The 23,895-nt window shown below is 36.9% G+C and overlaps 1 protein-coding gene across 7 annotated transcripts in view; it reads right to left on the reverse strand.

Annotated features, from left to right (window-relative positions):
• The window catches only part of LOC104027444 (phosphatidylinositol-binding clathrin assembly protein), a 33,701-nt gene that overhangs the window by 2,654 nt on the left and 7,152 nt on the right, over positions 1 to 23,895 (reverse strand). Inside the window, exons 2-22 of one of the 7 annotated variants that reach the window (XM_075720735.1) lie at positions 22,779 to 22,921; positions 19,877 to 19,952; positions 18,964 to 19,066; positions 18,678 to 18,771; positions 18,463 to 18,574; positions 17,284 to 17,390; positions 16,640 to 16,681; positions 12,244 to 12,329; positions 11,029 to 11,152; positions 9,039 to 9,175; positions 8,610 to 8,713; positions 7,579 to 7,725; positions 7,055 to 7,114; positions 6,850 to 6,960; positions 5,848 to 5,979; positions 5,698 to 5,728; positions 5,077 to 5,197; positions 3,075 to 3,098; positions 2,890 to 2,946; positions 2,451 to 2,558; positions 1,194 to 1,862 (exon numbers count right to left, since the gene is read on the reverse strand). In XM_075720735.1, coding sequence (XP_075576850.1) covers positions 1,848 to 1,862; positions 2,451 to 2,558; positions 2,890 to 2,946; positions 3,075 to 3,098; positions 5,077 to 5,197; positions 5,698 to 5,728; positions 5,848 to 5,979; positions 6,850 to 6,960; positions 7,055 to 7,114; positions 7,579 to 7,725; positions 8,610 to 8,713; positions 9,039 to 9,175; positions 11,029 to 11,152; positions 12,244 to 12,329; positions 16,640 to 16,681; positions 17,284 to 17,390; positions 18,463 to 18,574; positions 18,678 to 18,771; positions 18,964 to 19,066; positions 19,877 to 19,952; positions 22,779 to 22,921 — 1,934 coding nt within the window. In that variant the 3' untranslated portion in view covers positions 1,194 to 1,847. Of the gene's footprint in view, positions 1 to 1,193; positions 1,863 to 2,450; positions 2,559 to 2,889; positions 2,947 to 3,074; positions 3,099 to 5,076; positions 5,198 to 5,697; positions 5,729 to 5,847; positions 5,980 to 6,456; positions 6,579 to 6,849; positions 6,961 to 7,054; positions 7,115 to 7,578; positions 7,726 to 8,055; positions 8,211 to 8,609; positions 8,714 to 9,038; positions 9,176 to 11,028; positions 11,153 to 12,243; positions 12,330 to 16,639; positions 16,682 to 17,283; positions 17,391 to 18,462; positions 18,575 to 18,677; positions 18,772 to 18,963; positions 19,067 to 19,876; positions 19,953 to 22,778; positions 22,922 to 23,895 lie in introns of those variants that run through there. The other 6 variants (XM_075720734.1, XM_075720733.1, XM_075720736.1 and 3 more) reach the window with 6 other exon arrangements.

Genomic DNA, 23,895 nt, shown 5'->3' on the forward strand with positions numbered 1-23,895 from the left:
AGGGTTGGGGTATGGTTTTGTATTTTGTTTCTTTTGAGTTGTTTCACTTGGCAAAAATATTTCCATAGGGTTAAGAAATACTACTTTTGCACTCTTTGGACAGAATTAAGCATTTAGAAAAAGGGAAGGCTTGTTCCCACTATGAGGAAAGTGCTGTATTTCAGAAGTTCTCTACAGGACAGTTTGACAAGATTCTCAGGCCTATTTGCATTCATAGTGAGAGTCAGAGATATTTCTGCAATTATAGACTCCCCAAAAGATAAAAGACATGCTACTCTGGAGGTCTATTTATTGTATCAATAGAAAACTATTCATTTTTTGGAAAACACAGCTTTAATATTAATCCTTAGTAGGAGTCATTTTACAGGAGAGCTTTTCATTGCATTCTGCCACAAAGCTTCTGGAAGAAAGGTGGCTCCCAATTCCATTTACTTGTTAATAACTACTTTTTGTTTTTTAATGCTATCACTTTTTATCAGACATTGAAAAATACAAGATAAGGCATTTTCATAGCTGATTTCAGTTCTGGAGGAAGATTGCTAAATACAAAAGGCGTGCCAGAAGTCTGTACGCATCTGACCCATCAAGAACAGCATACTTCATAAATTAGTTGATTTAAAAGATTTTTCTCTCAAAAAGAGTCTGGATTTCTTAACATAGCATTTTTACCTTGAAATTACTACAGAAGAAAAAGATTACTGCAGCATTAAAGAAAAGATTATCTAAAAGTTTGCACATATTTACACATTTAAAAATAATTACTTTTATATGGTTTACAACTAGGTTCTTATTTCAAAAAAGCAGCACAAGCTATTCTCTACAGCTGGATAATTTCAATACAGTTGCCAGTTCACAAGTGTCAGCACTATTGCAAGGTTTGCTTCTTTTGATGTAATGGATTTTTAAAAAAAAACCCTGGATCTCTTGCCTCTTTTGCAGTTAGCAACAAGATTTTCAAATTGTTCCCATTTGCTGCTATTGGGGATACCTACATACCCTGGCTCCCAAAGCTACTCTTCCTTGAGCTATGAAAGATGCTATCTGCAGAGAAGACACTCGATGGTAGCGCAGCTGCTGTCCCCTGTTGGAGGCTGCACATACCGTTCAGTAACACCCTTGTTTCCCCTACTCCATCACAGACTTTCAGCCCGTATCAGAGCCTGGCTCTTTCAACTAACCATATAACACTGACATACCAATGGAGCAATTTATTATTTTTATATATATAGATATACGTGTAATGTGTATGTATCTCGTTGATTCACAGCATTTCAAACTCACATTATAAGTTTGCAAATTACTATTAAGCTATTCTAATGTAAAAAAGCTGTCTGATTTCACACAATATTGGCCTGATAATGCAAGCATTGCTCTACCAGAGTATTTATTAGAGCACATAAAAATTTTATTGCTCAACTTCACTTGTGTTTTGTCTTGGTTACAACAGCCACAGAATTTATGGAGAAAATAAATAGCTTTGACATCCTCAATTAACTTCCTCAGGTAATCCACTGATGAATAAGGTTGTCGAGCAATCATGTAACCCCTCTTCTCAGCTTTGAAGATGATAATCCAGCTTGCACCTTCCGAGTCAACCTCAATAAAATAAGTTTTCTGCTGAGCAGTTTTTAAAAACAAAACAAAAAAGTATCAGTGAGGAAACATGACTTCACACTGCAGTGACTGTTATAAACAAGAATCTCTAAAGCATTGCAATTCAAAATATTGTATTATACAGGGAAGAAACAGTTGCCCTGTTCAGGAATACATCATGGAAATACTGAAATTCAGTCTTTTCTTTTTTTACCAGTATTTGGTTGTTCTCACATCTTGCTGCTTTGGCGGCTCTACATAAACTGTATCTGTGAAGTAGAGATTACATATTAATGCCACTTACATACATGGTTTCTCAGTGGTTTAGAATTACGAATCTAGTCAACTGCCTTGTTACTTGAAAGTGAAGACTATAGGTTTTGGCACTTAAAAAAAAAGTCCCCAAAGAACATTAAGACCAACATACTTGCATGACAGGAGTACACAGTTTTTTTTCAACTTGAATGATCTCTTGCCCATGCCTTTTTCGCCTCCCTGCCACCTGACCCTCGGAAAGCTTCACCACTGCTCTACGCAGTATGACTAAACCAAGTATCCAGCTAATGTTATAGGAAGTCTAAATTCTACTTATCTTCACCACTCCCATTTTCTTAACATTCAGACAGTAAGAAGTTAGCCACTAAATCTTTACTCAATTTTTACTGTCTTCCTTGCTTCCTACATTTGCATGGTCTTACCATCTGAATTCGCTTCCTCGCAAAAGCTGTTGCCCTTGACTGAGGAACCCTGCACTTTGAAATGCGGAAATACATTAGTAGCCCTTCACAAAACGTTATTCTTGCTTCTACCAAGACTAAAGTTCCAATAGGATCTCAAGATTAAAGAAAACAGTTCACCTGAGTTTCAGAAACAGGTGCAAAAGGATTTGTTGGCCTTAGACCAGGTTGCGTATACATCATTGACTGGGGTGCCATCAAAGGAGCAGCTCCAATCTGAGGAGGTACCTGTTAGAAAAACAAAAATACCACAAAATAGATATAGAAAATTCAAACTAATTCTAGAAAATGCATCTTTTCGCATTGTAATTATAGTAGAAAATAAGCATATAGACACACATGTAGTAAAGTCAAAGCTTTTAAAAAACTTGCTGTGTAAAACTTGAGTAATCTTTTCCAATGCGCAATGTGAAAAAGCTGTCAGATTTCACACACTATTGACCTTATGAAACAATACCTACAAGTTGCAGAATGATTTGAGCATAATAATGCCTGCCATGAAACCCACGGGAGGATACAACTAGGTTTTTCGGGAATACAAGACAATCACATTTCTTACCATTCCATATATAGGCACTTGAGGTGTGGTCAGTGGGTATGCGATAGGAGCAGGTACCTTTAATCAAGAAAATTTTAATGTATTTTAGACAAGCTCATGCATACTAATAATATATATCTAAAACTGAAAAATACATATTTTTCAATACTTAAAATAACCAACATGTTTACAAGAAATTGACTTACATATCCAGGATAGTGTACTCCATTCTGGCACAGCAAAAGGAGTAAGGACAGAAAATTATTTAAGAAGTATTCAAACTGGAAATTCTAACCAAGGGACGGATTCAAGTCCAGTACCATAACTTGTCTGTAACTATGCTCAACCCATTTATTAAAACAATTAAAGTGGGAGGAAAAAAGTGCAAGGACAGTAACATCAGTAACTATGCCTGTTAACTTGGATAGGCTCCCTGCCTAGAAAGCTATCACTAGTAAGACTTACAGCAAAAATAGAAATTTTAGTAAATCTAGCCAGATTTGAGTATATTGCTTGCACAAACATTTCTGTGAGATGCTTTTAGAGGGCACAGCATGCAATATTGCTTCTGCCTCCCATTATGTGTGAGAAGGGCATAGAGGAAAAAAAAAAACCAACAAGCAAGGAAGCCAGTGACCATTCAGCTTAAGAAACAAAACAGCAACAGATGTTTCATCAGGTACATGTTGCTCACATACTAATTTCTGATGTCTGCAACATATCACAATAAGAAAAAAGAAAAATGAAGAGCATCTTAAGCTGGTAATAACTTATATCAGGTTATGTTCATAGGCACAGTGATGCATGCATTTCACATTGCCATGCATTGTCAAGTAGTGCTAATTATATTAAAAATGGAGTGCTAGTTAAAATACTTCACTATGAAAGAGTATGCAGACTATACATGAATTGGAGGATTAGTACTCTGAATGCCACAGACCAAGCTAGGACAGTTAGACCTTTCCAATACTGGGGCACTGATTTTAAAGATGCTCATAACTGAACTAGTTCTTTGCATCATTAATTGTTAGAATCCCAAGCAAATGAGTGAGCAGATACCTGGCATAAAACACTCAAATGCTTAGACCAGAAAGTATTAAACATGAACACATTAAAAAAACCCCCACACAACCCAAATCCACAGTGATCAATGTGTACTAAGGTGCCCTCTATCTTCCAAAAATAAGAATGCATCAGCACTCTTAACATGTTCTAGAGCACCAAGAGGGGATAGAAAGATTTAATGGTCTCAGAAGTCTCACATAAAAGTGCTATACAAATGAGACATCCTTTCATCTGAATTTGAGTTTCATTTTTGAGTCCAATAGTGGATTTAATATTCTATTCGACTTTCACAATTTTGAATGAGCATACACATAAGATGAGGAACATAGGCATTACAGGCAAAGCTATTCTTATTGGAAAATAAAAGTCAGACAGCAGTCCAAAATTCATAGCAAATATGGCAATTACCCTAGTTGTATATGTAATAGAGATGAACATTCTAATTCCCTCCAAGGCAGCTATATTTCAGAAGTGGTTTGTATTTGTATGAATATATATGAATAGAAGATACTTGAAAAATCTCTTTTAAAAGCATAGGAAGAGTCAGTTGCCTACAAATATCCCTCTAGTAAACGAAAATTCTTCATTTAACTAACTATAAAACTTCCACTTAGTATTTTGTACTGTCTTAAAAATATGAAGTTGCTGTTGAGCATTTTCAAAAGTCAAAAATGCTGCTTGACCTGATAATTAAGGTGCCTTACAGGGGCTGCAGCAACATTTCATGTGATAGAACTGAAAAGGGGGTGAAGACTGGAAGGAACAGCAGTGTTGCCCTTGAAACACATTCTTAGGATCCTTAAAGGTGCATATGTGTGCATGCGGGGTCAGGGGTGAGGCATCTCAAACACGCACATCAGAAATTTTCTGGTTTGGGGTCATTTTTTTCAATTAAAAAAGCACTTATGAACTGAGGTATGTCTCAACTGAAAGGCTAGTTATTTAAGTCTTTAATGGACAAGTTTTACAGTGAGGGGAAATAAAGCATACTAAAATCTCTACCTCATTCAGTTTGACACGTGATCCTACAAGCATTGCCCCCTGCCCCCAGTCTTGTCCCAAACAGCCTTTGCTATTCTTAGTTAATTCAAGCAGGGAAGTAACATTTTCTAGAATGAAGCATTTCAATAGTACAGAAATTACCATATGTGGAATAGTGGGTAAGGGAGTAGGGTTCCATGTGGTCGATGTGCTTGTTTTTGCTTGCCAGTTTGTTCCACCAGTAAGTTTTTTCTCCGTAGGCTGGGTCCACTGCATATCTGATCTAAACCAACACTGTAGTATTAGTTTTCACAAAGTCAACAGCTAGAGTAACAACAACATAATGGAAAACCAAAACATGCCTTAATACGTGTACATAGCTGAAATCTACAGATGGAAGAAACACTCAGTATTTCAGTAACTATTTATATATCTCTGTTCCAGCAAGTATGAAGTCTGGGGGTTCTGTTTTGTGTTAAAAGTAAACTATCATTACTGCACTGTATAGCGTAACAATTAATTGGAGTTTTATGTAACTGCAAGATGGTACTCCACAAAAATACTTAAATAGAAACACAGCAATTGCAAAACTAAAGTGAATTACTTCAAAAGATAAGGTCAACCATGTTATGGTGACTAACCACAAACTCACTGTTTCAATGCTGTACTTCATAGCAGATTACTTTCAAGAGTTGAGACTCTTGCCATGTTAGTGCTGCTAAACTGTGCCAGAGACTACCAAATAGTTATGTAAGAATACTCTAAGTACATACATGCACTTACTTTTTGGATGGAGTTCCTCCAAAGCCGAGATCTGGAGGGGAAAAAGATACAGACAAAATCCCTAAGTATTTTTATTTTTGGGGGGAAAAAAAAGCTTGGTTTGTTTTCAGCAACAAATGGGAAAGTTAAGTTTAAAAGCTTCACACTTACTTCCCACTAGATTAGCAAGTGAAGAATCGAGGTCATTTGCCAAAATTTTTCCACTTTGCTGGTTGGCTAAAGTGGCTCTTTGACTTTGTGGTGGTACTGTGGGTTGCAATACATCGTCTAGAAAGTTAAAAGCTAAACAAAGAACATAAAAGCAACTGTTAACAGAGCAGTTACATTGCATTTAATAAGAGACATCCATAAGCCAGGGAGGTTATTTTCTTTATAGAACACTTTAGTAGAGTGTTTATATGTGGAGGTTCAACATGCTGGAAGTGTTTAAGGCTTAGACAGAAGCACAGTTTAACCTCTTATTTTTTTATGGAACTACACTGTAGTTACTATCTAGTAGAATCTTTAATTTTACTTCAGCAGTAACTGATGGTATTTTTAAATGTAGATGAATCTCCCCTAAAACTGCAGAAGAAGGAAGGTTGTTAAAGGTAGTTTCAAAGTATTCTTTTAACACAATATAGCAGTAGTTTCATGATGCTGCTAGTATCTTGAGTGTACACAAGAGCTCCTTTGCTATATATTCATAAGGACCTTGAATACATAGCAAAATAGCACCAACAGAAAGATCGTAACTCAGTTATTCTTCAAGCAACATACACAGAACGAGTTATGCATTTTTATAAGTACAACGCCTCTCAATGAAGTTAGGGGGGACCTCATTATGACATATCAAGAGAAAACACTCTAGTCATAAACACTGAAAACAGATTTAACATAAGCTTACCCGTTAAAGAGATATCCAGTGGGCCACGTTCAAAGTTCATTCCCCCAAAAAGAAAGGAAACTGTCATTACACAGTATATAAAATACGTCAAAACTAATTTTAAAGTAAATAACTACAAATGAACTGATTGCCTGTTATCTTATCAGCCCTATAATCAGCTTGCAAATGTATTAAGTTATTAGATTTTGAACTGCAATAGCAATTATGCTAAATTGTAAAGCAACTGTTACTTGTAGGGTGTAAATTAGTCATAAGATAGTTTTTACCACTGGTAGTCCTGTACTCCGGTGCTGCAGATTTTCCTCCAAAAACAGCATCAAAGTCCACATTAATTGTTGAAGAGGTGGTACTTGGAGGAGCCGAATGAAGAGGAAAACCTAAAAAAAAAAGTTTAGAGTAATCAAATACACCCATGGAGTAATACCACTCATTACAGTGAAACTAGAAAGTTAAAAAGAAAATTCAAATTACCATCAACAGTCAGAGGATGATACACAGAAGCATATGTAGGTTTATGACCACTAAAGTCATCTTCGTAGTAAGAGAGAAGAAAATAAGGTCAGTTTAAAAGAGAAAAAGGAAGAGGGGACCCCAAAATTAAGTCTGCAGTTAAAAATTAAGGATTTTTAGTAATAAAAAGAGGATTGTTTAATTTAACAAATTTGAAGCGCTCAACTAACTCCTGCATTCCCCATTACAAAAGAGAAAGGAGGCTGCAGTTTGGAAGAAATCAGCAAAAATTCCAGCAATATTGCAAGTCTTAGGATGTCTAGGTTGGGCAAGCTGAACAAAATGGTTAGTTATTTCAATTGTAGAAATAAAGCTTTAAGGAAACAGATAATTTACTACATCTGGAATTAATGCATCCTTTTCACTTGTTACTAACAAGTGAAGATTGGTCCAAACCACAAAAAGATTACACAGCCCAGTTTATTTAGCATTATCATCTCCAGTTGCAAAGAAATTACATGGGGTTTGTTTGTTTGGTTTTTTACCACTAAACAGTTCCACAGTTTGTTTGGAGGAAAAAGTAGAATTGATGAAAGGGGTGGTAGATTTTACAGCTTCTTCAACTGGCTTCATGTCAAAGATGTCCAGATGAGGTGGAGAACCAACACAACCATTTGAGGACGAGAAAGGACCTTTCAGATGCAGAAGTGAAGAAAAGAATACAGACCACAAATAATGGAAAAGAAAAACAGACTGAAATGACTGAATATGAGAATCTCTAGGTAAAGTCAAACTGTAAACATTCCACCTAGTGACCAGCCCATTCTTATAGTTTCATATAAAAATCCTAACAGCTCTCTATTTAGGGAAAATTATTCTAGTATTGCCATTGGGTGGGAGGGGGAGAATGACAGAACATTATCCAAAAAAAAAGTTAGATACTACATTTTTGGCTTCAAGAATCTACCTTTGAAATAACACATAAGGGTATCAATTCCACCTATTAAAATACCAACACTTACAATGGCGTTAACATCGCCTTATTTCAGCATTTAAGACATTTCTTTGACATCTATCCCGACTATTCTTTGGAGGGATGGGTGGGGGTACAGAGAATGCTGTGTCCAAGAAACTGGGAACGACAGCTTTGTTGTAGGAACTCTGAAGTCACCAACACCTTTTAAATGAAAAATGTATTAAATATCACTTAATGGAATGGAAATTCCATTAGCCCAGCATCTTTTCAGTTACATCTGCCTATTTTATATTTTGCAGCATTTTTAAACTTTGATTTTCAGTTACATTTCTTCTACCTGCCCCCTTTACTGAATAGCTCCTTCATTCCATCTACTGAACACTGATACTACTGCTACGCGTTAAAAAAAGTAACTTTTCTGTAACAGTTTGCCAGAGCTTTCAGATGACTTATTTTATACTCTGTCAAAGACAGAAATGTTTGGATGCAAAGTAATTAAGGTTTAAGATGTAGATTCAATTAAGTATGAAACTGTAATTTATTCTTGTATTCTAAGAGTTCACCCATCATTTAGACAGCCAAATCATCATATCAGCTCACCTCCCCAAGCACTGCTCGCTGATGTTGATATAGCTGGAGTACTCTGCACAGTTGGAACAAACGCAGGCTGAAGATCAAAAAGATCACTAGAGAGGTTAGGCATGCTGAAAAAGAAAAAGCGAGAGAGAGAAACATGAAGATATGCAATAGGCATTGTATTCTTGTGCTATACAAACACTCATACCAATCTCACACTCTCTTGTTCACTAGCAGCCCATCAATAACCGTGGTACAAAACAAAACCAGTAATTAAGCACTTTTTATTGACCGACACCAAAATCCCTGTGAATACACCAGGGAAGCATCAGGAAAAGGTTATTCTTGAAAAGTACTTGAGAAGTAACTAGGATCAGTGTTTTGCAGTTGATTGTGGAGCTACAGGCCAATGCAGTAATATCTGCTCGCTTCAGAAAGCGAAGTCTCTCTCACCTGTTTGTTGTGGGCGCTGGTACTGCAAAGAGGTCAACAGCTGCAGTGGTATTCACGCTTTTTCCTGATAAGGTGCTTGGGGATGCTGATGTGGAAGTGGAATTTGGTACTACAAAAATCTCTCTCAATCGCTGCTCCTGAAAGACGAGATACACAGTTCGCGTTTTAATTTTATTAATTTATTAACCCTTCAGTCCTGAAGACCTTTTGCAAGAAAAAGTTTCAATTATGGTCTTAAATAAACCAGTTACTCTTCTGTGAAGTCCTGAAAGCAGAAAGATGATTGAAATGAGAGATAAGAGGATTTGCTTTAACAAAGCCTTTAAAAATCAAGGTGGGACTTGAGGTTTTAATAATTTTTTTTTTAACTATCTATAACTGCCTAGAAGTAAAACATTTCTAGTCAAGCTACACATTCTAGGCTCCCTTTATAGTCACTCAGAAAAACAGGTCGATGGACCTTTGTTCAGAAAGACCCATCTCTCTCTACTGTTAAGATCTCATTATAGTTCAATTCAGATGACCAGAAGTCAGACTGACAATGTGCATCCTAATAATATCCATGTGGTGTTGCTTTTAAACTAGCAAAATAAAAATCTAGTTTACGTTGTTAATTTTAGGTTTACATCCCTCATCACTTCTAGATATGCCCACTGCATTTATACAGCACAGGTCAAAGCACAGGTGTGTTTTACACTGCTTACATTCCTCAAGTACAACATTCAGTGAGCTTCCAAGTTTCCCCACCCCCCAAATGAGAATTTGTATCAACTGATTTAATTATTCTGTTACAGCAGCTACAAGTCCTATCACAGTAGACATGGGACAGTGAAGAGGGGAGATACCCGATGCAACTCGTGAAAACAAATAAAAAACCAAACCCCAACCAAAAAAGAACCAAAACAACATCATAACACTTGCTGAGATTCAAGTGAAGCAGTTCAGCAGCAGGCAGCAAGGCACACTAAGATTGTAGTCTAATAGCAAAAAAACCTGCTTCACATTGATTTGAAAAATAAACCTTATACTAAGTCAGGAAAATGGAGAACCTTCAACAGACCTCTATAACTCCAGAGATGAAACTCAACTCTGCATTACCACCAGTTTGCTTTCACACTCCAAACAGTTTCAAGGCTCTCGTAACATTGCCTCCAGATGACAGGATCAGAGTTGCTTCATTGTTTAGGTGTGTCTAGAGATGCTAAAGCAGCACCAGAAAAATTCCCAATTGCCCCACTTGCATGTGCCTGGACATAACAGAACTACAGTTTCAGCTTTCAGCAAGAGAAGCACCTTGCCTTATTTGAGATTTCATACTGTGTAAGTTCTCAGGAAACAGTGTGATAAACAGGTTAAAAGGACCAGGATTCAGGCCTCGAGAGGGATGTTACTACAAGGAGTACTCGAAGTACCAATGAAGCAAAGGATAGAGCATTAAGGAACTAAGAGAGAAAACGCTGATTTTCTTTCAGATGTGTTACTATTCAAAGTCCATAAATTATACCTAAATATATATGATTTCAAACACTTTTTTAAACTAAATTATAGAATTATAAATAAGGGCAGTTAAATGTGGACAGAACTGTAGCGTATATTCTCATTATGAGCAACATGACTGAAGAATCACACCAAAGCCATATTCCATACATCATGGGGAAAAATAATTCCCTCCTACCAAAAATCAGTCTTACAGTAGCAATGCTCTATGTTCAGCTGCTGAGATGGAACCTAGAAATGCTGTATACTCATTTTGTGAATCTTTGAGATGAATAACAATCTCTTGTAAGGAAGAATATAAGTGATCTACATCAGCTGTCTGCTACTCAAATCCTGGTAGAAGGGTCACCACATACTGGCAGCCATTGTACCTGCATCCTACAGAAGATGAGTTTCCTCCACCATACACTATTTTCAGCCAATCCTGATTTTCACCTGTATCCAGTAAAAAAAAAAAAATCTCAGAATACGAACTCGTAAAAAAATATTGTACCTTAAGTGCCTGCAGTCTAGCTTGTTCCTCCTCCAATGCCTGCTGCTTTTCTTTCTCATCCATCCTGCTAAATGACATTCCTGTATTGGCAAGTGTGGAAACAGCACTGGACAGGGCACTAGCTCTAAAAAACAGTAATAATTAAAAAAAGTTTTATTAAGAAAAACAGTCAGGTATACATGGCTTACAGTTTAATCATCAAGTGCGTTATCTAGCTGTGTGTCATTCCCCCTCCACTTGAGTCTTTTCTTCCCTTACTCTCCGGTACGGAGAGGCAGACAACCCGATAATGAGGGAGTTTGGTGAAAAAGCAGCATGAGTACACAGGACTACTCCCTCAAGTTTCAGCAGGACGAACTGGAAAGTGTAGAACACACCAATTGTCTTTTTTCTTTAAGGTCATATAGACTAGACTGGAATTCTATTCCATTCAAGTGGCAGAGGCACAGAAAGCTCGTTTGTACATATTATACATATAACAGTAAACAAAGCACAGAAGTTATTCCCTATATAGTATACTTTTTAGCAGAATACTGTGATAGTGAATCTTCAGATACTTCCAAAAAAAAAAAATCTGAGGAGCAAGACAGCAACTCAGGAATGTAGCTTATACCGATACATTTATAGTTACCAAGTTTCTGCGGGAGAATCCCTATGCCAAAAGATCTCTCGCTCTTTAGTCAGTAGTACTGTTCATACCTACTGATGCCGTACTTGACAGAAAGAATAACACAATTCCTGTCAGCACAAAGCATCTAAGTTAATTTGGATGTTCTGAGAAGGGATTGAAGAAATTTTATATAAGCAGGTTAAGATAAAGTCGCAGTCTGAGAGGTAGATAATTGACAATAAAGATAAATACCATCCTATCTTGGGCAAAAAGAGCTTCAAAACCCAAATACCTTAGAAGTCTTGTAAGCCAAAGAAATTCAAACAATTAAAAGCTGAAAAAAGATAATATACAAGGTCTCAGCTCAGTGGTTTATTACAGCATAAGAAGTCTGTCAGAGACACAGACAGACATACGTAGATTTCAAATGTGACTAAGCTATCAGACTACTTACTCACTAGATGCTTCATTTATACTTCTACGAAGATATATTTGGAAGTTAGTAAAACTCAAGTAGAACACCAAATGACTGAATCCTGACAATTCTTAGTATGAAGATGACAAATCTCAAGTGTAGGCAGCATTGTAATTCGTTGCATGCTCACCTGCTGGCAGCAGAGACTTCTTTTGTTTTCTTTCCCTCCACAGAAGCCAAATGCTGTTCCAGTGCTTCAAGCAAGCTGCTGGGTGCCTAAAGTCAAATGTATTTATAAAACACTGCTTCTAGACAACACATCATTGTTTAGTACACAGATTAGCTTCCTCACCGACTAAAACCAAATAGAAACCCACACATCAATAATTGTGCCTTTGGGTTTTGCTGCCATCCTGCACACCTGGATTCTATCTACCCACTTGTGGTTCTTTAAAAGGAATGGCACCACAGAGACATGAAACAAGGATTCCCCCAGAGCAGGTCATTCTTCGTTTTGGCAACATATTTGCTATGTTAAGATGAATCCAATAATCACAGCTGATTAAGCAGTATTCCATTAAACTCGCAGAAATACCAAAATGAAGCCTTTACAGTTTTGATCCCCTTTCCCCTGTAACAGCGAAAAGCCAATCGCTTTCCATTCAAATGTTTACAGTCAAAAGGCTTGCATTAGAAACTCTTGACTACAGCAGAATGTTAAGTTTGATTAAAAAAGGCAATCAAATTCAACCTGATCCCAACAACACTATTGCAGACTGAGTAGCATTCAACACATGACTACACAATAAACAAACTCAATTACTCCAAAGCCTTTGGTAGCCTAAAACACTAGAAACCAACAACATCACTTCAAATAAAGTTGTTTTCTGGCAGATGCCCCTGCCCCCCCCCCCCCCCCCCAAAGTGTTACCCATGAGAAGTTTTTAAACATTAAGCTGTTTTAAGATTCAAAAAACCAGGCTTCTTGCCACTTAAATCCAGCAGGAAGTCAGGCACTAGACACCTCAGCTAAGACTTGAGACTAAATGAGCTAAATGAGTTTTAGGTGACCAATACTCCTAAACTTACCAAGACTTTTGCGAACACAGCCATGACATTATTCAGTACCCAAAACAAAGATTTTAACTGGTAAGTAACAGAAAAGAGCAAGTTTTGAAATATACAGACTAAGGCACACCAGAGCTGCTTTGGTTCCTACAGAAAACAAGAAAAAAGTGCCAATCATAACCTGCCTTCTCTCTGCCATATACTTGTATCCACTACAGAAATACTTCTTCCATACCAAAGGAAACAGCTTCAAAGCTCAGAATAAATTTGAACTCATCTTAATTACAGAGTCTTAGTAGGAAGTAAGATTTCTCCAAATCATCCTATAAAAACAACTTCCATCAAGCAAAATAATTAGGCTGGCACTTTTGGAAGAGTTCACTGCCTTGCTATTCTAGCCACATTGCTCTTGTGGCTTTTAACTACATAGTCCTAACTCCATAAAACAAGTGAAATAAATCCTACTGCAAATTCAGGTGAAGGGAACAGACCTCTAAAGTTTTAATCTACTTGACAGCTCAGTCCTCATCTGGCAGGGTTTCAGAGACATTAAGCCTCTCTTGCCACTTTCCAACTTTCAATAGGTGGAACAAATATGATAGGCATTGTTTGGAAGAAAAACAAACCTGCCCTTGCTAGCCCTTCTGTACCAAAAGCCAGACCAAAGTATTTCCGGGGAAGAAGAAAAATGTGAATCACAAGGGTTTGGCAAGTTCCCCTCTGAAATACTGAGCACAACTCTGGCTTCCCACATTCAATGAAGGCCAACTCAAGCTACAAGAGATGCAAAGAAAAGCAATTAGAATAATCCTATAAAACTGCTTGTCTTAGAGTGAACACCTGAGTTGGTATTTCTTTCTATAAATAGAGCTAGGTAAGCTAAGACAGGGTAGTTACCTCAACAAAAGCTCATGAATAAACTCAGCGTTCAAACTAGACAGCTAAATCCCAAGGGGGAACATTCTGAAATACCCTTCCGGAAAAGTATCAGAGACCAAAAAAAATCCAAATAAAAACCCCCCATACTTTTACCTTTCAGGAGGAACAATAGTTTGCAAAAGGCATTGCATGACATAGCCAGACACATAACCTTAATAACAGGAGACTATACCCTAAGTCCAGAAAGTTTTTCCTAGTCCTCATTTTTTTTTTTTTTTGAGGCCACTCTAAAACTTACCTGTATGGACAAGCATATTCTACACTTAGTGTTTCTAAACCCCTCTAAACAACCCCCTGAACCATAAAACCTAAAACCAACAAACCTGTAACTTCTCTGAACTTTCTCATTGCTGCAGACATCCAACAAAACATCAGAGATAAAACTACTAAGATCTGTTCGAAATTTCATGTCAGAAAAGATGCCTGGGCTAATACAGACATTATGACTTGAAAAAGGCTGTATTTGATGACTCAGCCTCCTTCCCCCCAAAGACATCTGAGAGACTAACATCCATACAGAGGAAGGTGACCCAGTTGCATTAATGAAATACAGTAACAGCTATAAACAGAAATTAAGCAACATCACTATGAAACAGGGCACCTACAAAGAAAAATATTTTCTTTACAGGAACTGGCAAAAGTGGCAGTAGTGTGAACATTAGAATCAAGGAAGAAAAACGCTTATACAGCAGCAGGAATAATAAACCTCTAAAGAGACAAAACTATTGTTGTCAGGAACAGCTTAAGGAAACTCCGAAATATGCATATCCCACAACAGAATATACACCAGAAATGTAAACAAAGTATCTGGAAAGAAATTAAATACAGTAGACCAGAATAGACACAAAAGACATGATCCTTTCAGAACTTATTTCAGAAACACAAGCACACTGAAAATTAGATCTTTGTGAAAGCCTAGTATTAAGAAATTTTAGCAAATTCTTTTAATGTGGCACTAAATTGATGTACAATTACTCAACTCTTATTAAATGCCATGAAATTTACTATGGAAGTGGAATGCTTAACAGTGGCACTGAAACTGCCAAAACACACAGGATGCTGACATCTACCACCACAGTTCAGAGAGGTGCCTTTCATGTCTAAGTGCACTTAAAACAAAATAGCTGAGCTATTAGAAAAAAATGTTGTGAGAACAGTAGATAGAAAGGGTTTTGCTCATGGAAAGTTTCAGATATAAAGAGCACCAAAATGAAATTAAATCCCCTATTCTTAGTAAATAAAAAAACCCAAACCTGCTTTGCAGAGCCTTATAATGACCCAATTAACTGGACAAGTGCACATAAACCCGGTGAAGTATAGCTTCAGACTTGAATATAATTTCATTAGCATAATACAGACCAGCTGAATACTGCAGCACTAATCAAAAGACAGAGTAAGATGCTAATATCAAACACCAACAGAAAACATCAAGCTACTGTTTTCACTCATTACCTGCCCTTACCCTGCTGGTTACAGTCATATCTCTTTCCTACCACAAAGACCTAGAAGCTCTTAAAGGTGTTAATATTAATTTCTAGGAGCAAGTATTAGAGATTTGTACTTTGAAACATGTATGATTTCAGATGGAAATCATACTGTAGGCAGTAATGAACAACACTGACAATGGAAATTTGTGGTGTAGATTTGATTTCCATATTAAAAAGACACTGATGAAATTTAGGCAAATCTTCACAGTGGATGTATTTTTACAGGATTAACTCATGAAATTTAATTTTGTGAAGGTAGTGTAGGATTAGATTTTAACTGTTTCACACTGACTCCACTTAAACAGCTCAAGTACTCTAGACAGAGCTCTAAGGCACTCCAGTCTATTGCCTGAGTCTCCTGACAGATTGCCATTTATTCTACCCATCAGGTTACTCTGCGCTACAGAAAGAATACCAAATACCTCTGTCCTGTTGGGTTGGCCCTAGGTTAGAAATACAATGCCCCTATGAACTGAAGGAACTTGCAAAGAATAACTCTGTGCACTTCTGGGGACTATCAGTGTTTCCTGTTCACTGGTTGAACCATCTTTCTCACCTCCTTTCTGCCCCTCAACTTAGCCTCACTAGAAGGTATTCCCCTGCATTCCACTTTTTAGACTAAATGTTCCAGTGCACAACCTGTACTGCACATGTCCCTCATACTACGGAGTAATACTGAAACCAGCGTTCAAGTGCTGATATAGAAACATCAAATCTATTCAGACCTCAGGGGAAAGAAAAAATTCTTGACTGAACTAGCTAACTGTAATCTTTAAGTGTGTTGGAAGACATGGCAAGATGCTTGTGGCTTACGTGCCAGTGAATCTTCTGTAATAAAACCCAGAAGTTCTTGAAAAATATTTTCTGTGAGTTTTATTGCTTTAAACAATAAAAAAAAATCTTACCAAGAGCTGTAAAGTGCAAGTACTGAGTACGTTTAATCCATGGGAAAAGTCACCATATATATTTCTCATATGTAAATACATAGAAGAGAATACATTCTCGAGATGAATGATTACTATGATACACACCAACCTTTAAAAATGCAAAGAATAAAATAATTGGGTTAATCAATATGATATGTACACTGACCTGAGTAAGATCTGGAATGTCACCCTGATCAATTCCAACTTGCTGGGTTTACAAAAGAAAAGAAGAAAAAATGTACATTACTACTTGCAGTGGCAAAGAAAATAAAAACTAGTGATGTCTGAATGTTACATAGAAACTAACATATTAAAAAGGGATATTCGTAACTTTCTGAACTGGTACAAGTTTCACTAGGAACACAGCTTAGAAATCACAAGTGCATTAAATTGCATCTCAACAGAAGCCCAACTTATCATCCAGCCTAACTTTTCATGCAGAAAAGCTTACAGGGAACATTAGAAACACCCACATTACTTACTGGATCTACTTCTCCATTTTGAGCAGTTACAGTAGAGCACTTCAAATACACTGTAACATTCAGTTCATACATTTTGGACCATTCATGAAATCTGTAACGCTTCAGAAAATTTACTGTGGTGTTTGGCTAATAAAAAGGATACCTAAGAATCTCACTTCATGTTAATGAGCATATACAATCTTTAAATACCTAATCTGTAGAATACTTCCTTGTATAGCAAAGTTAAGCCAACATTATTCTGTTTGTAAAGTTGTTATTAAGAAATTAGACTACTGTACCAGTACAGACAGCTAAATGATATCCTTTCCATAGTTGTAGATCTATTTACCTCTGCTACTTTGAGGAATTCTGACAATTTGGTCATTCTGGCTAGAAATTTCTTGTAAATATCCAAGCCTTCTTTGCACTGGTTCTTCTTCATATCAAAATATCTTTCTGAGGATGCAAATAAAACTCTTGTAAAATAACAGCCTCCCCAGCAAAAAGCTGACACAGTATTTTAAAAGTTAATTTGAGACAAGCTTCAGAGAGAGAACAGACAGGAGTAACTCAAAGCTATTCAGATTTTAAAGTTTACATGAACACCTGACACCTTTTGTAATAAATCAGTCAACAGAAAAACATTGATTTTTCTATTTCAGTATATTAGAATATAATGCAAAGCTTTATTAAGCATGGATGTGAATCACTGCAATTGTTAAATTAGGGATTTAGGGGGAATATTTTCAAGAAGTCAGCTTAGTAGCTGGCAATGAGGCAAATTATCATTTGAAAATATTCCTGGTATGTATTTACATTTTTAGACCCTGTATCAATACGTTTTGATGTCTGTAAATGGCCTCAATATCCAAAAGACATTAGAATGGCTAATGAAGCACTACATATACCGAACGGACCTACCAAAAGGAGTATCAACCAGATCCTTCACTTTTTATCGTTTTGTCCTATACGCTTATAGATATTTCATGGAGTAACAACTAATGGATTAACAGAACAAACTGATCAGATGTTTTCATTCAGAAATTTGCCTGAATAGCCATTGCAAGGCTTTGCTAAGAGGTTACCACTCGAACCAAAACCCTACATGTCATCTACTAGGCTCATGTAGATTCAGGCACCAGGTAAAAGTGAATAGTCACGCTATAAAGAAAGTACAGGAAACCAGAAGTCAGTCATACTGTGACTATACTAAATACTCAAAATACCAGGTGTCTCACATAACCTTTGGCAATTGGACTGTAAAAGTATCCACTGCACATTTATGGTATCTTTGTTTTAGTCTCACCAGTCACCCTCTCATCTCAATTTCTGTTTCAAGATGTATTCTTCAAGGTAGAAGCGTATATTTAAGCCTATGCTAGTTGCCACTGAAACCAAGGCAGGCTTAATTTAATGGTAATTGAGCAGAGACGATTTATTTGGAAATTGCAGTCAGAAATTGTCTATATTCTTTAGTTCTTTCAATATCTTTCACAAAAGTTCAAAAGCTAAAAAAATTCTCACCTACCTAAAAGATTAATAATCCCCTCGTTGTATGCTGCAAAAAGTCTAATGGAATCTTTAAAGAGGAGCATGAAGGCAGCATTTATAACACCATTTGTTAGTTCATTTGGATTTGCCTGTGTAGAAAGTAATGAGAACATAAATTAATATTTAATAAAATAATGAAACTCTCACTTCAAAAATGAGAAACTTACCTAATGCTGAGCTTAGAGTACTTACATCAAAATCGAGGAGCGCGTCAAGCTGGTTCTGTATGATTGGAAGGGTTTTCAGAAGCTTTTCAGCATTCATGGTTCTCATCACTCCATCTATCCTACAGAGTAGAAGACACATGTTTACAAGTTACCAAGAGACCTCAGCATATTATGCTGTTTCCACAATACTGTATTGCTTCAAAGGGCCAAAAGGAACACCAATCTACAATAAGCTCAAGAACAACTGGTATTTTCCTGCCCGCCCCTCCCCCCCATGAAAGACCAAAGAAAAGCAGCAGTAACAGTCTTACCCTCTTTTCATTTTGGTGAAGTCAACTGCTACAAGTCTATATGAAAGTGCTTTTTCATTCAAGTATCTGCTATATCGCCTAATGAAGGTAGACATATCATAGCCTAAAAGTTAAGCATTTGTAAGTTAGACATTTTGAAGGGGTACAATTTCTTCTAAGTTCTTTTCAAGAACTATTCTCCTACTAGCCCATTTTACATCAGCTTGCAGAAAAAACACTTTCCATCTTGAGACTCGCTATTTTTCACCTTGAGATGTAATGTTACAGTTTCTTCCCAACTTGCTAAGATTAAGAAAGTGTTCATTGCAATTATGCAAATAAACACCTAAACACATTAAAATATTAGGCAAGAACCAAGCAGCTCTTATTAAGATCTTCTCAAAATTAGACTGAAAATTTATTCCCAGTAAAACGCTGAGGACTTTGGTAATTTACCTGCAATGCCTCAAAACCACATAAAGACCCAAAAATATTTTCTACCATTGGCAAGTAATTAAAAGACTTCTTGGAGATTTGAAGGAGTTCTCACTATTTATATAGCACATCCTAGTTACCATTCCATGCACCTTAACAGTAAGCATTTACTCCTGAAACACTAAAATGCAATGGCAAAAATAGATCATATTAATCAGGTTTATTCTAGTCAGCGTTAAGAGTTTACTTTTTAAAAATTTACAGCTGTGTATGCACGATACATACGTTACAGACAAACTTCTAGCACTCAGCTAGGTAACTCAGAATCTCACTTTTCTTGCGTCTACATTCTTGGTTTGCCCCTCTTTGGTGCCTCATGCAATATAAATCGTAACACCCTTTCATTGAAATGCCATTTGTCTCCTAGAGTGCACTGACACAGGCGCTACCCCAGAGCAAAAAAGCAGCAGCGTTATTTCCTTCAGTGAAAGATCCTTACCCTGCATGGCACTTTTGTCCAGGTAGTTATTTAAATTGAACAAAGTGTTTCGGGATGCAAGATACTGGATAAAGCGCTGTTGGTGAAGAAAAATTTGAGAATATCATTGCTGTGAGTCAAAACATTTACGCATATTCCAAGAAAACTACACTTACCTTGTATTTCTAGTAACCTCTATCAACAAAAGGAATTAGTTAAAAGGGGAAAATTTAAAGTAAAACTTTAAACTACTGATTAGCAAAGCCTCTGAAATACTAAACTATTTGGCAAAAAAGTAAATTTAAATAAATAAAAAGACATCGCTGCCATGAATAAAAGACTAACAATCCTAGAGGAAGCTGCTTAGATTAACTTTGTAGCTTAGAACAGACAAGTTGGAAAACAAAACCAAAATACCGCTTGCATTATCCAAGCTTCCAAGGTTTGCATAGAGCTACTGCTGCTGTAGAAGTGGGAGACAGGCTTAGTTACAAAGTTTAAAAGTAATTCGTTAACAATAATGCTACTGGAACTGCTGTGAGCAGCAGCAACGCTGGGTTATAACTACATGTACACGTAATATTTTTTTTTAATATATATATAAAAAAATAATGCAGTGATCCAACTAATTATTTCAGTTTTGACAAATAACTGGCTCCATAAATAACGCAAGAGTAAGAGACAAACAAATCCAGATAGAAGGTACTTTTAAAAGTTTCTCTGTCACTGTTCCACACAGATCTCCTATGATTGCGATTTCTTTACTTTCTTGCTGCTTTGTATGTGTTTTAGACCGTAAAAGAGGATTATGATCACTACGGCTTAAGTGACTTGTTACATCTTTGATCTGAATCCCTCTGCTGCCACAGCACGCAAGGCCTGTTCATTCACCCTTCACGGTGGAAATCCACCTGCCTGCCAGGTTTGGGCTATCGGGCTCTGCAAAACTAGGATTTTTCCAGTCAGGCTCAGTATAGCACCTGCTCTTTGGGAACTGTAACGAGGGCTTAGCACAGCAACAAGAAAATTCTCCTCAGAAGTACTACTTAAACCAAAAGCAGTACTTTCACCTTCCAAGAGGCCCAAATGATTCCCCAACTTTTCACATACCACCTCATCGGTAACTCCGTATGTGTTCTCAGCCTATAGCTACAGAGTTCACACAAGTCTACAACACGCAGCTTGCCTACCAACACTTCTGGCACTGTTTTAACTTCTTATTCTGTTTTCCAGTCGGTTTATCTGGTCTTTGTACATCTTAGTACTGCATTCAAAGAGATACAGAAGAGGAAAAACAGTTGGAACATAATCAGGAACAGAACAGTGATATTCAAAAGGTATCTATACACATTTCAAAACTAGCTACTGTTCTGAATCTCATTTTAAAAGGGCCAAGGCTAACTCTCACTCTCCAGATGTCAGGGGTCTCGTGCTGCACAATGCACAGTTGAGAGTTTTAACCTGTTTCACCCAAAACTTCATCACAAGAAATAGGTAGTCACATTTAACAAGAAACTGCAAGACAGTGATTGCTCAAACAACCTTTTGACCTTCTGCTATATTTACCTGTACTTAAAATAGAAGTCCAACACCTGATAATTTTTACCTGTTTAAGAAAAAGGCCTCTTTTAATCTATTAGAGGAGTGAGGAGTACACTCATGTTCCACCTGAAATTACAGAACTAGTGTTCCAGCCACTTTATCCCAGCTGGTGTAAAGGAACACTTTTTCAAGTTTCAAATGTACCCATTCAAAGCTGGTGAGCAGGTTTGGTATAGACATAAAAATTCAACTCTTCTGCCACTACAAAACACTGTATGGGCAAACAGATACTGACTGGTAGCCCAGAACTCTAACTTTCCATTTCCTATTCTACAATTCAGTGTTTGCTTTTTCCTTCTCCCCTTTCAAGTTTCAGTGTGTAGATACGAACTGTACTGAAAGAAGAGAGCATAAAATATACAATGTGATTTACAGCATTCAATTTAGCTTTATACTTGGAACAAATAGTGAATTCCAAGCAGTGAATTTTACTTTGTATTATCCTCTAATTCCAGCCTATTGTCTGCTGAAACTACAATTTAAGCACATAAACAACGTAGCGAAGTGTGAAGAGCACACTATGTTATACAGGTCATTTCAATTAAGTTCACAGAGCCTTGGAGAGAGGAGGCAACACTAAGTTTTCAGAGCAGTTTAATGGCTGGAAGCAATACCTTTAAGACTCATCATTTCAGTATTACCACTAGTCAACAGTCATTTATTAGGTGAATGACTACACACAAGTTCAGGACTAAACTGTCACCTGACCACGACAAAGTTTAGTTTTTAACGGAAGGACTGTGTAAGAGAGGCTACCTTTCTAATGCCATGTTATTGTCTGGGAAACTTTTAATAAATAGTGATGAAACAATTTAAGTGAAATAAATGCAATAGAAACCTGTTTCGGAGGAATGTTAATGACAACAACATATGAAGATTTAGCCCATTAGACGATGATTTGCAAGATCAAATATTCTAGTCACCATATTCCTCCCCCCTTTAGTAAGTATTCTTATCTGTTAATAGGTTGGCTGCACATTTATGGAGTGCTAACAAGACTCTTTTGCTGTGCTCTTACTGATAAGCACTCGCCTAATGAAGTAAAGCTCATCAGAAGTTTTTCAAGTCTTTATTCTAGAAAGGTCACTAATTATTCCCTCACAGCCCAACCCAGATACCTGCAGGTAAATTGCAAACACTGCTATATTTTGGTATTAAAATAATGAAGGAGTACTGTCATCTTTGGAGAAGTACTGCACAGCCATCAGCAGAGGAAACAAAGACCTTTGAAAAATTGAAGTACATATCTAGTGCTTCATAGATTGAGGCAATTTTTTAAAACACTGTCAAGGAGGCTTTAACAGCACTAATCATGTCTTACCTCGTTTCCATACATCATGAGGTGGTGTGTTGTAATTAGAGCTTTGAACACTACAACCCAGCTACTGTTTGCAGTTCTCTCAAAGAGTGTGTCTGCCAACTGCGGAATATTCACATTCATTTCATTTGTGCACTGTATTAGATCTAAATTAAAGGAAAAAAAAAATCAAAGCATTACAATGAGTTATATGCTCAAAGAGGATCATCATGTTATTTTGTGTTTTTACATTGAGAATTCATACTGGAAGCATTCACTTCAGTTCTTTGTCTAAGAAATAATTGAGCTATTTCACATTCCTTGCTCAAATTCACTGCATTTTACCAAAATATTCCAAGTATGAACTTCAAAGCCATTTCAATAATTTTATGGAGTCCCAATATCCCATCAATACATAACATGCTCCAGTAGAAACTCTATGCCTGGCCCAAGTTATTGTCCAAATTATTGTGCAAAACTTCTGGATGCTCAATGCCTGAAGCCATTCAATCTAACAAAAAAAAAATTAGAATCAGAGAAGCAAGGAAAAGCTGAGACATCTATACCTCATGAGATCAACAGGCCAGCAAGTACCCTGCAACTCTGACATAAGCCTGAGTACTGACACACGACAGCAAATGAGATGCTACAAACCTGTAATAGGTCTCTTTTCTCTAAGAATTAAGAGCAAGAATTTGCATCTACACACTTTTCCACTTAGCTAAAATAACCTAATCACCAACCTACTGAGTATTTTGTGGTAGATGATGGCAGGTCTCAGGCTTTTGTATAAAAAAAAGCTCTCTGTGTCCAAGACACAGTTCAATAGTAGAACATTAACTTGAGAGGTCAGAGACAGAGAGCTTCAAGCCTCTGCCCGAGTACTAGTACAAAACCAGAACAGGCTCCAGCAAACACATGGGAAAAAAGCCTGCCTGAGAATGCTAGTGAAGGCACTTGCTGAGAAGAGAGCAAAGAACTGAATCCAGGACTATTCTAAACCCCTCAAGACATGCACATTAGACATTTATTCTCTCTCTGAGCTAAATTTGGCTCAGGTGCGATCAAAGTACACCTTAAGGACTGGGCAAGGCCAGTAAAACAAACATCTAGTTTGAAAAGCTTCCTTTGTGGCCTCTTA

Source organism: Pelecanus crispus, chromosome 13 (genome assembly GCF_030463565.1).
Source record: "Pelecanus crispus isolate bPelCri1 chromosome 13, bPelCri1.pri, whole genome shotgun sequence".
Classification (NCBI taxonomy): domain Eukaryota; kingdom Metazoa; phylum Chordata; class Aves; order Pelecaniformes; family Pelecanidae; genus Pelecanus; species Pelecanus crispus.